The 14,879-nt window shown below is 40.8% G+C and overlaps 1 protein-coding gene across 3 annotated transcripts in view; it reads right to left on the bottom strand.

Annotated features, from left to right (window-relative positions):
* Positions 1-1,848: 1,848 nt before the first annotated feature.
* Positions 1,849-14,879, bottom strand: part of Elmod1 (ELMO domain containing 1) — a 57,536-nt gene continuing 44,505 nt past the window's right edge. For all 3 annotated transcript variants that reach the window (XM_076925239.1, XM_076925238.1, XM_076925240.1), the window contains 3 exons: positions 12,827-12,877; positions 11,519-11,652; positions 1,849-3,242 (listed from right to left, as the gene is read on the bottom strand). In XM_076925239.1, the coding sequence (XP_076781354.1) occupies positions 3,070-3,242; positions 11,519-11,652; positions 12,827-12,877 (358 nt within the window). In that variant the 3' untranslated portion in view covers positions 1,849-3,069. The remainder of the gene's footprint in view (positions 3,243-11,518; positions 11,653-12,826; positions 12,878-14,879) is intronic.

Raw genomic sequence — 14,879 nt, forward strand, 5'->3', positions numbered from 1 at the left:
GCACACACCCACACAGCACACACACACACACACACACAGCACACACACACACACACAGCACACACACATTCACACAGCACACACACACACACACAGCACACACCCACACAGCACACACACACACACACACAGCACACACACACACACACAGCACACACACATTCACACAGCACACACACATCCACACAGCACACACCCACACAGGACACATCCACACAGGACACACCCACACAGGACACATCCACACAGGACACACCCACACAGGACACATCCACACAGGACACACCCACACAGGACACACCCACACAGGACACATCCACACAGCACACACACATCCACACAGGACACACCCACACAGGACACATCCACACAGGACACATCCACACAGGACACACCAGACAGGACACATCCACACAGGACACATCCACACAGGACACACCACACAGGACACATCCACACAGCACACACACACCCACACAGCACACACACATCCACACAGCACACACCCACACAGCACACACCCACACAGCACACACCCACACAGGACACATCCACACAGCACACACACATCCACACAGCACACACCACACAGGACACATCCACACAGCACACACACATCCACACAGCACACACACACACACAGCACACACACACCCACACAGCACACACCACACAGCACACACACATCCACACAGCACACACACACACACAGCACACACACACACACAGCACACACCCACACAGCACACACACACCCACACAGCACACAGCAGGTCTCTGCTGCTTTGGAAACCTTCTTTTCTTTTTCTCACCTTGCTCTGGGTTACTGGGTAGAATGCATCTCCTACCGTGAGGTGTGAACGAGGAGGCTAATAACACATGGAAGGAGCTGGCAGCGATTGCTCATGCTAAAATCGTGCAGCCATGTTTAGATACTACTGGAATGCTTCCAAGGAACCGGGAGCGAATGTCTTAGCTTTGTATCATCAGCTGTCTCCACCAGAGCAGAATAACTTGAGCTAAGTATCACATGCCATCAAGGTGCACCGCTGATACAGTTCTACACTAGATAAGAAGAGGCAGTGCACAGATGTATTTGGCAAAGTGTGCCCAGCATGTGGGGCCAGTCCTTCATGTGCAGGTGTAACTACTGTTGTGCTCAAGACAAAGCATCTACTTGGCGCATAGCTTTTCCTTCTAGAGACATTATTCCTGGGATGCATGAAGTGTTGGCCGACTCTCTTTTTGGCACTGTCTGACCCTGGGCACAAACTGAAGGAGAGGAAGGAGGAAGGCTACCACCTGGCTCTGGGACGGAAAGAGAAAGAATGGCACAGTCCTAGAATGGGGAAATCCCACCAAACAACCACAGGCAGCTGAGGGGTTTTAAATAGCAGATGCCATGCAGTAATCAAGTCAGATTTTATAGGAAGCAATGAGGAAAATGTTAAGACTGGAAGGCATGGCGATGCATGCCTTAATCCTAGTGCTTTGGCAATGGAGGCAGGTGACTATGTGAATTCCAGGCCAGCCTAGTCTATACAGTGAGTCATAGGCCAGGCAGGACTACACAATGAGATGCTGTCAAAAAAATTTTTTTAAAAACGTTTAAAAATAGCTTATTCATTAAAGCATAATCGGACCTCAAGATTAAGGAAATCTGTCAGCCATAGCACACTCTGAATTACACTTGGCTGCTCTGAAAGGCAGTAATTTATAAACAGTTGCTTGTCTTTGAAGTTCTACCCACTCACATACTTGCATATCCTAAGATTTATAGAGCACACGGACATCAGAATAAAACCCGCTCTCCATTATTGTAGAATGATATGCAATTTATTCATATACTGACAGTTAGGCAGTACTCAAAATTTATTTAAATAAGCAAGTGATTACACAAACATCTAATAATACTAAAATCGATAGTCCCAAAGTATAAAATACCACGGGTATGAAATACCATGGTAAATACTATTCAACAGACTACAATCATAATTCCAAACTAAATCACGTTTTAAAGAAGATGATTCTTAGCAGTTTGAGGATGATTTTGTTTTTCTTCTTCCAAGCAACTTCTTCCGCTGATAGAAGGATGCTAGTTTCAAGAAATATTGCATGATATCATTGTTTAGGTTCCTGTGTTGTAACACATTTTGTTGCAAAAAATTTTATAATATCGCCCCTCAACATAGAAGCAAACCAGTCAGCACTCAATCCCCTAAGCAAGGGCACTCAGATCTGGGGAGTGCTAAGAACTAAGTCTGGGTCCAGCAAGAGTCAGGTAGTGAGAAACTCTTTGCAGCCTTGGAAAGACATGACTTCTTTCCTGGGGCTTTGAGCATCATACACATCTTAGACATCCAAGCCGTGAAGTGATGGGAATATATTAGTTTTCTATCCTGATGACTATGACACAGTTGTAACTGCGGTTGAGTTAGGCTACAGTTCTGCAGGACTCCACACAAGGATGGTTCCTATTTAAGCTAATTTCTTTATAGCCTCATGACATTCTGGTGAAGTGCAGTTATATGTGCAGGAAGAGTTTGGCTTATCATGTGTCTGTACTATTTTAAAGTCTTATGCTTTACCCAAAGAAGGTCCAAGCAAGAGCTCAGCATGAGAAGCTAGCAGCAGTCTTCATGAAACATTTTAATAAATATGAACATGGGATGAGATTCAGCTAACTCTCTTACAGAAAAATTACAGCTAGAGAATTATTACACATTTTAATATGGAATGATGAGGGGGAGAAAAAAATCTAAAAAAATAGAAAACTTTCTTCATACCTGGGGTGCCAAGGACAGATGTTAACACTGCACAATGCCACAATATGAGCAGTCACTGGAGCGTAGATACTCCAGAAGTAGTGATATTTGGGGGAATCTTGGAATAATGACCAAGAGATGAAAATACTGTACCAAAAGGCATGCATATATATATATATATATATATATATATATATATATATATTTACTTATATGCATTAGGTGTGTGAGCTGTCACCTAAGCAGAGATCTAGGATGACAATGAGGCAGTGTTCTGGGGTATCCATTGAAACCAGTGTGGGCACTACATGTTGATTAAACCTTCAGATGCAGCAAAATGTGGGCACAGCGCCATATCTGGGTTCTGCAGCTGTTTTATGATCCTCTTGCGGAATTTCTCCCGCACTCGATTAAATTCCATTATGTCCATGGGGTCCTCTTCAATCCAAAACTTGTGAAACTCGTGCATCAAATAGCCTGTTAGGGACAAGACAGTGATAAGTCTTTAGCCACATTCTAAACCTCAGTGGATGAGTTAGATCAGAAAATCTCCAAGCAGGTCACAGCAAACACCAAGTATTAGTAGGCTGGGTGAAGTAGAAGCTACCAAGCTGCCTATAATTTTCTCCTTGTGCAGCTAGTAGTAGAGAAAATTTTTACTCCACAATGCAGAAGAACAAAACAGTTATGTCACCTCTTCAATATGAATCATATTGGAAACATATTCTTTTTCCTTAATTAACGAAAAAGCTTTTAAATGTTTATGAGTATTTGCCCGTTATGTATGTTTGTGCACTACATGGCATGGTGTCCCTTGGAGGCCAGAAGAGGGCATTGCATCCCCTAGAACTGGAGTTACAGCTGTGAGCTGCTATGTGGGTTCTGGATCCTCTGGACGGGCAGTCAGAGCTCTTTACCACCGAGCCATCTCTCTAGCTCTGCCTCCCATGTCCTTGGGTAAAAGGCTGCACCACCACACCTTATTTTCAAATATTTCAAAAATATTTTCAAATTCTTAAAATTACATTTATTTGTGTATGTGTGTTTTCAGGTATGTGGGTGTGTGTTATGTGTGTGCACATGTTTGTGGAGCCAGGGGATAATGGGTGTCTTCTCTCCATCTTATACACCAATGTGGAGTCTCTCTCACTTGAACCTAGAGCTTGCCACTTCAATTGGTCCAGCTCGCTACCTTGTTCTGGGGTTCCACACTCTACCTCTTCTGAGCACTGGGATTGCAGATGGGCCACCATGCACACTTGGTATTTGTGTGGGTTCTGGGGATCTGAACTCTGGTTCTAGTGTTTGCAAGACAAGTGCTCTACCCAGTAAGCCATCTCCCTACATCTCAAGAATATACTCTAAAAGGCTGACAAGGCTGACAGTGACTTCTTCATCCTTCTCATTCCAACTAAACTAACACAATGGTCCAGCCTTTCAGAATCACTCAACTTCGCCTTTTTTCCCTCTCAATATTCAATTTAACTAAAGTCTTAAATTACTCAGACACACCAAACAGGTGCGTTTAACCATCTATTATGAGGCAGTAAGAATTGTAATTCAAGTCTGAGTTGCAGAGTCCTTGTGTGGTTCCATATTCAAATGCTCTTGTCTTTCTAAGCTCTTATCTGTGAATACTCTGGAGTGGGGAATAAATGTCAAGTATTTGAATCTGTTTATTGTTTCTTTCTCCCCCTTCTTTTGGTCCCGTTGCACACTTTCACACACATCTAAAACACCGAAATGGGAATACTTTCTTTAAAAGGCAATATTATATATTTATATGTGGAGAACCAAATGCAAATGCAAGCCTCTCTTTAAAATAATAAAGATATAATACATATAAAATAATAAAATAAATAAGAAAATAATCCCAATTAAAAAATAAGAAAAAGTAAAAGCTATAAAGTTGTTCTCTGTTTTAACTTTAGAAGGTGCAAGGAAACAGAGCCAGAACCCTGGAGAGGATGCTGGTTGGAATCTCCATTCTTTTACGTAAAGTTCACATATAAACAGAAACCAGGAGGAAGGAGCAGGGGAAGGAATGGGGGCATAGGAAGAAAACACAGAACAAACATATTCAACGGAATACCAAAGGAAAACCAACAGCTTTTCCTCTGTAACTGACAATGTATGCTAACACTTTCAACATAATCCTATAAACAGTTTGAAAACATCATCTATTCCTATCTCGCTGTACAGCATTTGAGGTGTCCTTCCCCAATCTACATCTCGATGGTGACCGTTCTCTCCCTTTCATCCCCCCACGTTGCATGTTTAGGCATATTCTCACATTTTAAGAACTCAGTCACTAAAGTATAGGAGACATGGTTGAGGGAGCAATTATTTTGTATTTATTTTGGGTTATTTATTCTGTTCTATTTCTTATCTTTTTTCTTTTGACAAGATCTCTGGCAGGTCAGTCTGGCCTTGAACTCACTAAGTTGCAGAAGATCTTGGACGCTTGCCTGGTTCTCCTGTCTGCACCTCCCCAGTGCATTGTCCCTCCTGGTTTCTGCAGTACTGAGGATTGAACCTAGGGCCTGTATGCTCGGAGAACACTCTACTAGATGAACCACATCCCCGTTACACTCTCTTTCAGGCCAATGGAAAATACTGCTTGTTAATGTTTCTGATGGAGGCATTTACTCCCTTACCCAGCTGGCCTTGAGGCTACACATAAGCTGACTACCAGGAAAACTGCAAATCACGTCAACCATCTTGCATCTTACCTACCCCAGGTGTTTAATTTGTAATCCTCCTGCTTCATCCAAAGATTCTTAGAAGGTTCTAGATCAGAAAGCTGTTGGCCTATGCTTCATGAAACAAATCTAGTCCCTCTCTGACACTTGCAGTGCTTTGTGCCAGCGCTCATCTCCTCTTCAGGCTAAGCATCTGGCCTGCCTGTCATAGCACATGTGCAGTGAGTGAGTGATGGAGAATCTTTGTCCTGTTGGTTTTAGCACTATTTCTTCTGATCACTGCATCTTACTCACCCCAAAGAACTCAATCCTCCACCCATTTTAGTTAGTGGAAAAGGTCCTAAAATATGTCAAGAATAACCTTGGGGTAATTTGATAAATGCGCAGATCTACCCAGATTCAGCCAGATGAATCATATACCACTGAGGTTTAAAATCTTTAGGTCTAGAAGACTCCATCTTTTTACATCCCTCACCCCAGTCCTTTTTCTAGGAATGTTTCAATTGATATGGCTATCAAAGAAATGAATGAGAACTCATAATTTCTTCTTCTCTTGATATTTAAAATGCACAGATACTTTTCCCAATGGGTCTTTGAGCTCAAATAAATATACCTGAGCTACTCTTGCTAGGAGAGTCAGATTGCTTTTTTTCTTATTTATTTATTTATTTATTTATTTATTTATTTATTTATTTATTCTTTTCTCATATATTACACCCCACCACAGTCTTTCCTCTCTCCTCTTCTCCCAGTTCCCCCCCGCCCCCAGCCTCCTTTCTCTCATATCCACTCCAGCTGTTTCCCTTTAGGAAAGAGTAGGCCTTTCGGGGATACCAACCAAGCACTGCATAACAAGTTACAATAAGCCAGGCACAAGCTCTCACATCAAGGCTGGATGAGGCAACCCAGTAGGAGGAAAATGGTCCCAAATGGAGGCCAATGAGTCTGAGACAGCCCCCACTCCCACTGTTAGGAGCCCCACAACATCAAATTATAGAATTTACAGTTCACCTTTGTATATGCAGAGAACCTGGTGCTGATCTGTAAAGGTTCCCCAACTGTAGCTTAAGTCTCTGTGAACTCCTGTGAGCCCCGCTTAGTTGATTCTGCAGGCAATATGTTTGTGATGTCCTTGTTCCCGCTGGCTCCTACAATCCTTCCTCCTCCTGTTCCACAAGATTCCTCACATTCAGTCTGCCTAAGGTTTGGCTATGGGTGAGAGTCAGATTTCTAATATTATAAATTAAAATCATCTGTGATGCATCCATCTTATTAGCATACTCCTGTTGACAGTGATAAGACAAATACTGTGAAAGCCAACTTTTTAATTTGATTTTTGACTCTATTTACATGGTTTTATGTGTTAATTCAGTGCATGAGTATGACGTGGACTATCAAATCAGAATATGTAGCTTCTCAATCTCCTTTTAATAAATAACTTATTTTCTATAGTTCACATGAAGATGCCCAATTTTCTACACTGTGCAGACACCCACCTTACTCTTAAGGGGATGTAATACATCACACAGCTCTAGAAGAACTCAAGCAGGGTTGTTTCCCCCATTTTTCTCTTGTGCGCACAATTACAGAAGACCGTCTCTGAGAGTGATGGTGCTTCATAATCTGACACCGTTTTCATAATACTTTCTCTAAAGTACAAAGGTGAACTGTAAATCCTATAGACAGATTTCCTATATTATCAGGAAAATGGAGAGAAGCTGTATAACATGGTTGCTATAAAATACAGAAATTGTGGCCTGGCTCCCTAAGTAGATATCACTCTACTCATGTATGTGTTATTCCACAGCTTTCAAAGACTCATTTGGCCTGTTGTCTGATCTACCCATCCACCAGTTAGGCAGGTAACAGATGCACTATTAGGCACTGAGGATGAAGAAAAAGGTAGAGTTCTCATGTTTCCTAATTCTTTGTCTTTTGGAGAGAGAGAGAGAGAGAGAGAGAGAGAGAGAGAGAGAGAGAGAGAGAGAGAGAGATATGGTATTCGATTTCTGACAATGATTTGTTATCTGAGACAGCTAACAACGTCGTGTGGAAAGGGGACGGAGGAAACAGAGTTAACCTATTGCTTCTAGTTTTCAGTCTCATTTATTCCCAGTGCTGTGGGTTGCCCAAGCAGATTGTATATCTCCGTCTTCCAGATGTGGGCACTGGGTTTAGCCAGGAAGCTGGAACAGTGCACAGTCACACAGTGAACAGCTGGATGCCAGGGCTGAAACAAGCTGTCATCCCATCGTCAGCACAGGCTGCCCCTCCTGTGCCTTCTGTTTCTCTGGTGCTTATTTCTATGCAATACTTCCTTCTTATGAAGGTCAGAGAAGAGATAACCCCGTCCCTCTTCTGCGCTTGTCCTTTCCTCTGATCACTACACCTAGCTCTACCTTATTACAGCTGGGCTCTGTGTTCAGTGGAGCTTCAGATTGGATGTCATTTTTACAACACAGTGCCTTGGCAGAGCAGCTTTCATGAAAACTGTAAAGTCAGGACGATAGAGCCATTACATTCTTATTTCCTTTCCTCTAGATGAAATACTTGTTTTGAATACTAATTTGCCTCGCCATCTGAAGCCTGATGCATATTTATTGCTGTTTAAATGTGTCTTGGCTTTGCTTCACTGCGTCCTTCCTGTTAGTAGAAAGCAAAGGCATGTGCAAGGACACAGAGAACTGCAAGCATATTACAGTAGAGACGTGCAGAAGTGACCATACCCAATGGAGGGACAATGAATCCAGGGCACAGTGTGCCTCTTCTAATGATGCCAATTCTCTGTGCCCATAACCCAATCTATTAGGGACTGCTGTTATTTCTACAACCTGAAGAGTATCCTGGGAAATAACATTCTGCTTTATGCTTACTTATTTGGGCTAGGAGCCTTTTGAAAAAGTCTATCAATTGGGTAATGCTAAAACACTTTCATAACAGTTACACCCTCTTTTTCCCTGAAAAGAGGATCATTCAATATAGTAGAATCTTATCTGTCCATCCATCCATCCATCCATCCATCCATCCATCCATCCATCCATCCATCCATCCACCCACGCACCCACTATGTAGTTGCCAAACACTCTCTACTAGGTTGATCAATGAACAAAACATGTACTCATACCCTTAAATGGCAGTTTTCTTTTCCCCCTGGGAGATGTTGATTGTTGTGTGGTTTTGATTTTTAACTCTAAGCAGATGAATTAAAAGTCTGTAGGCAGATCCCTTCTAACCCATCAGGGCTCTATGGCATCTCATAGAAACGTCCACTTTGTATCTCTGAATAGATCTCCCCAGAGGAACTTACTTTCAGTTTGCCTCAAATTAATCTCATTGTATTTTCCATTACAAGAGCTTCCATGATTTCTCTAAGATGGAAAGCATAGAATCGGGCAACTTATAGAAGGCCAAGGAAACGCATTGCATGTGCTTGGGTTTGTTGTGCTTATGGTCTCCAACGTGGCTCAAAGTTCTTTAGGGTCCATTCCGACTTCTCTTACACTTCCTGTATCATCCTAAACAAGATGCTGCCCGCTCTACTATACTGCTTGGATCTGCTGTGCTCTCCTGTTTTATGGCCTGTGTCTTTGGCTTATCTCTGGCTGAACCACTTGGCACCCATCACTACTTTCCACTGCTCACCCACTTACCCTTTGGCGTTCATTGAAAGTATCGTTGCATTAGGGAGTTTGCTCTGCCTCTCGGATTGAGTGGACAATGACAGCAATATACCTTTGCAATGTTTTAAAACAGTGTCTTTACTTCCCAGTGTTTTACTTGTTTGTTTAGAGGACAGTTTCCTTCAATATACACCCTGCTCTGCAGTCAAATCCCAGTAATATCTGTTGAACATAGAATTGCTACAGGAGTGAATTTAATGGCCCAGGGGTCAAAACAGGTGCTGCAAAATGTCATGCGAGGGACTTACCTTTTACACTGAAAAGTTATAAAGTAAATCTTTCTTTAAATATCCTTTTCATTCTTATCAGTTATACTTGCATTGTTCAGCACTGGATAGTTTAAAATGTTTTGATGGGGAAAACAAAGCCCCACAAAAGACAGTAACTTCTCCTATCCTGACCCTTGTTCTACAGTCATGTCAGCTGATTCTTTCGACAGCTCCACATAAGCTTCATCCCATTTGGGGGCTGTTTTTGAAACCCCCATGTACAGAACATAAGGGTTTAGCTCCTGTTCACAGATCCAGCCAAACTCAGTTTTCCACTGTTTTCTTAACCAAGACTAACTGCCTACTTCGTTCATGTACTTAGTTTCCCAATCTACTTAACCACAAACCACTTTCCCCAAGGACGCTAAACCATCCTAGATATGTTAGAACATGGTGGATGCTCTCTCAGTTCCAGAGCTTTGTCAAAATCCATGGCTGTTCTCAGCCTTCCATGTGGGACCCTCCTCAGGGCTCTTTCCTTCATCTGAAGGTCCCTTCACTTTCCTTCCGGAAAGAACTTCTGTTGTCCAGGTTCATTTATTCTTCCCAGGATCACTCTTTTATTTTGTGGAAATGTTATATTTTTCAAGAGTTTCCTGATCAAGTTATGAAGAAGTAAAATATTGAAGACCTTGCATTTATTTAAAAAGTCTCTCCTATTTTGATACTTAATACTCAATTGATAAGTGAGACTGGGAACATAATTTGAAATTATAAATCATATTCCCTGTATCCAATCTTAAGTTTTTGTAGTCACCATTCCATGGTGTTTTAGAATACAATGCCGCTCTTAAGAAGTCTAGTGTAATCTCAATTCCAAAGTTTTTGAGTGGTAGTTTTGGAAAATTTCAGGATCATTTCTTTACAATGTCATAATATCTCACGGTTTGGTAGATCTTAATCTATTATGTTGGTGATTAGAACTTAAAATACGAAAAACCCATCCCTCAGGCCTAAAGCTTTATCATATTAATTAATTAACTAATTAATGTGTGTCTGTGTGTGTGTGTGTGTGTGAGAGAGAGAGAGAGAGAGTGTGAGTGTGTGTGTGTTGTAAGAGTTGATTCTTGCCTTCTATCATGTGGGTCTTGGGGATCAAACTCAGATCTTCATGCTTAACAGCAAGCGTCCCCACCCACAAAGCCATCTTGCTGGCCTGTTCTTTTTCATTTCTTTTTTTCTTTCATTGGACATTTTCTTTATTTACATTTCAAATGTTATCCTCTCTCCAGGTCTCCTCTCTGGAAACCTCCTACCCCACCCCTCCCCCTCCCTCTGTGAGGGTGCTAACCCACTCACCCACCCACCCACTCCTGCCTCCCTGCCCTGGCATTCCCCTATACTGAGGCACACTTGGCCTTCACAGGACCAAGGGCCTCTCCTCCCATTGATGTCCAACAAGGCCATCCTCTGCCACATATGTGGCCTGGGCCATGGGCCCCTCCATGTCTACTCTGGTTGGTGGTCCAGTCCCTGGAAACTCTGGGGGTCTGGCCGGTTGTCACTGTTGCTCCTCCCACGGGGCTCCTTCAGTTCCTTCTCCAGTTCCTCCATTGGAGACCCTGAGCTCTCTTGATTAATTTCTTTGTTTCTTTTCACTTAGTTTCTCCTCTTTGTGACATCCCCTTCTTGAGATAGGAGGCTTCTCGAAATGGCCCTTTTGTACTTCAACCTTCTTCCTTTTTTAAAAAAAGCTTTCATAAACTTTTTTTTTAAATCTACACTCTAGGCAAGTCTTTCAACATTACTTTCTAACCTTGTGAATTTTGTTTCTGTCAAAACATAGGACCTGGTAGTCGACTCAGGCTGTCTTTAGAATTGCATTCTTTAGTGGTAAGCCATGTTAGACTGAAGGAAGACAGACAAAAGTCAGACCTGAAGTTGACACATTGCATATCATACAAGAGCTGGGGAAAAGAAACATCCACGATGCCCAGAAGTATAAGCACAGGTGTTTCAATGAGAAAATAGACAAAAAATTAAGTGCAAAGGAACTTTCTCAAAGGGCCTAAAGTAGCTCCTTCACAGTGGCCCTTCAGCTGCATCTCTTGTGTGGAGTGCTCTATAGAAACCCATATAATAATTAAACAATAAACACTTACAGAATGTTTGTTGGAAGTGAGACAGTGTCGGAGCTTCAGGGGCGATGTTGTAGAAGTGTGTTTTTAGAGCACCACTCACGAGCAGATTATATGCCAGGTCAGTGATATTAATGCCCACAATTGCAAAGGAATACCTGCAGGTAGAATCCACAAAATCCAAAAGTGTTGCAACATGGGACAGGAGCACTTCGAAAACCAATAAACTGGGTTCTAAATTCCTATAAATCATCAGAGTGGCAAGCTACCCACTATCTTTACCACATCCAAGTCTTGTCTTTTAACTCTACTACAAAGTTTCAGTAGCATGTGCTAAGAGAATTGAGAGTTTACATGCTTTGCCTTGGTAATTGCATTTCCAAACATGTGGTATATCAGTGTTCATAGCTGGCAAAGCTTTATATATGGGAATATTTATTACAGCATTATTTATCATGGTGAGATACAGAAACCACTCAAATATGTTAAAAAGATTCCTAGGGAAATTATGGTAATTTTTGGTACTAACTAAATTATGGTAATTTTACAGCTAGCTAAAATTCTATTCTTAGAGACTTTCAAGCAAGATATATGCAAAGAACATGCCGACATTTAGTGTAGGTGCACATGTGTGAATGGAGAAATGGCCAGAAGGAAAAGCTCTGAGTGGTTACTGTAGGTGTGTAAAAGTGAGAAGGTAGGCTAAGTTCTGGTCAATATTCCCTTGTTTTCCTAAGTTTAAATTTTTATGTCAGATATTTAGGTTATCAACACACAGCATATTTTATGTCCTTATTCTACAGAAAAGAAACAGAATACTTAAATTCTCTCTGCAGTTATAAGCCCAGCATAAAAATAAGTCTAATAAAATAGAACATTAATAACATTAGTTAATTTATTTGTTTGCTTATTTGTTTGTGTGTGCATATGATCTTATGTGCCATGACGTGTGTGTGTGTGTGTGTGTGTGTGTGTGTGTGTATCAGGAGACGATTTGAGCAATCTTTCTTTCTACATATAGGTTTCAGGGATCAAACCTAGGTTATCAGGCTCAGCGGCAAGTTCCTTTCCTGGTAAGCCATGTTGCTAGGTATCGAAGGTAAAAACTATAAATAATTTTCAAAATTTACTTTATTAATTTTATGAGTATTTGTGTTATGTCTGTATGTATATCTGTGTGCCATGTGAGTGCCCTTTTCAACAGAGGTGTAGGATCTCCTGGAACTGGAGTTGTAGACAGTTGTGAGTTACCATATGGGTGCTGGGAATCAAGCCCAGTTTTGCTGTCTCTGAGCCAGGGCTCAAGGCTTTCATGCACGATCCCAAACTTACCCGATTGCTTTATCCATCTTTTTCTTTTCCCATTCTGTTTTACTGAATTTGCTGAAAGAAAGAACAAATAAGCAAATTAACACAATATATTTCATTTGTTCTTGCTCCTTTTGAATGCTTATATCAAAATGTTAACTACACAGAGAGATATCTGTGACCCCAATGCCACACGAAGCCTGAATAGATTGCTGGTAAGGGCAACAGTGTAAACTTGGCATGATGGCAGACATGTGCCATCCCATCTATCTCCGTTTGCATCGTTGCTTTTAGAGTTGATATATTCAAACTGACCAGTTTTAGCTAATGTACATATACATATAGTTCACAGTTTTAATGTTGACATAACATAAGAAGATTTTGAATTCTAGGTCGGTCTGGGTTACATAGTGAGACCGTGTCTTAAAAACAAACAGACTTTAGCATTGGAGTTACATGCAATTTTTAAATCCATCCAAGCAGGAAAAGGAGAATTTTCTAGAGCAAATGGCAAATGGCACACTTCAAAGACTCATGTAATACCACAAAACAACAGAGAGAGAGAGAGAGAGAGAGAGAGAGAGAGAGAGAGAGAAAGAATAAGGTATGAGATATTTAACACATGTGTTTTCTACTCTGTGGATGACTGCGTAGGATGCCAAATCACTGTTGGAATTCATGCTAAAATATTTGTATTTTTAAAAGTGTGGTTCCTAACCAACAAACTAAACTAAAGAGGCACCAAGAAAGTTTTACCTCTAAAAAAGATTCATCTTCAAAATGAATTAAATTGCATGTGAAATTTAAAAAATTTCTAAGTATCCATTTTCTCTTCAACAAACCTTTGAAAGTCCACAGTGTGTCTATAAATCTTGTCTTTACATTTGTTAAATGAAATCTTTGCATTTGAAATGTAAGAAAGGGCCAAGTAGTTTCCACTTATTTGACCACTTATAAGATATCCACCAGATAAATTGACAAAAACCAATAGTCATAATTCTTCTCTTAAAATTTTATCTACCTACATCCATCAAGTTACTTTAGGACTCTATAAATAGTCCCAAAGGCAACAATGTATCATGTTTGCTGAAGGACATCTAGAAACATGTTTTTAGTACATATATTTTTGTCTCATTCTTGAATACCTGAAATATGTAGGGTCTGATAGACGCTATGATGATACCATAATTGGTCAAAATATACCTCTTTCAGGCAATTATAAAAGAAATATATTAGCATGCTCAAGCCTGTCTGATTCACATTTGGTGACCTTCAGCACCCGTTTGAAGCAACTAATACAAAAAGCCTCTTTCTCTTTGACTGGATTGTAGCTTAAGGGAGAAACTAGGTTCCTACATAGCACACATACAGAGGCCAGTCTTCTTAAGAGTTGTCCACAGTTTCTCCAACCACAGGAGCCACAATTGTGAAGCCTCTGTCTATCTCCCCTTGCTTGAGGATGGCTCACTGATGAAATTAATCTCCCTTCAACGGTTATTTAAAATATTTTAAGCTTATTAATTCTTCCCCAGATCACAGACCACCCATGGCTTCTGGTTCTGATCCAGAAACACCACTTGGAAACACACAGACCCTCAGCCAACTTTAATTACAGGGAGTTCAGAGGCTCCACAACGTACAACTATGCAATCCAGAAGACACAGTTTAAAAGCCAAAATAGCTTGAGTTTGATCATGTAATCTATCAAGAAACAGCTAGCTGATGCTATTTTTTTTAAAAAGATAAACAAAAGTACAGAAAATAAATTTGTAGTCTTATAAAAGACTATAAAAATAAGTTTGGGAAGGTAATGTAATTTAATGAACCTCAGCCAAATGGAGCCAGGAGGAAAATGGTAGTAACATCGGTGAAATAAGCCCAAGTCAACCGAATCCTGAATTTTAAGACTGTTATAATAAAACTTTATGTTTATTTAGCCAGTAATAATTAAGTGCTATCAGATGGAGGACAAAATAAAATGTTATGGGACCCAGGAAAATAGAAGGAATTCTTCTGAGAAGAGCTACTCTTCAGAACAATCAAATTGAAATACATCAATCAAGGCCAAGAGGGGTGG

Source organism: Arvicanthis niloticus, chromosome 26, assembly GCF_011762505.2.
Source record: "Arvicanthis niloticus isolate mArvNil1 chromosome 26, mArvNil1.pat.X, whole genome shotgun sequence".
In the NCBI taxonomy this organism is placed as follows: Eukaryota; Metazoa; Chordata; class Mammalia; order Rodentia; family Muridae; genus Arvicanthis; species Arvicanthis niloticus.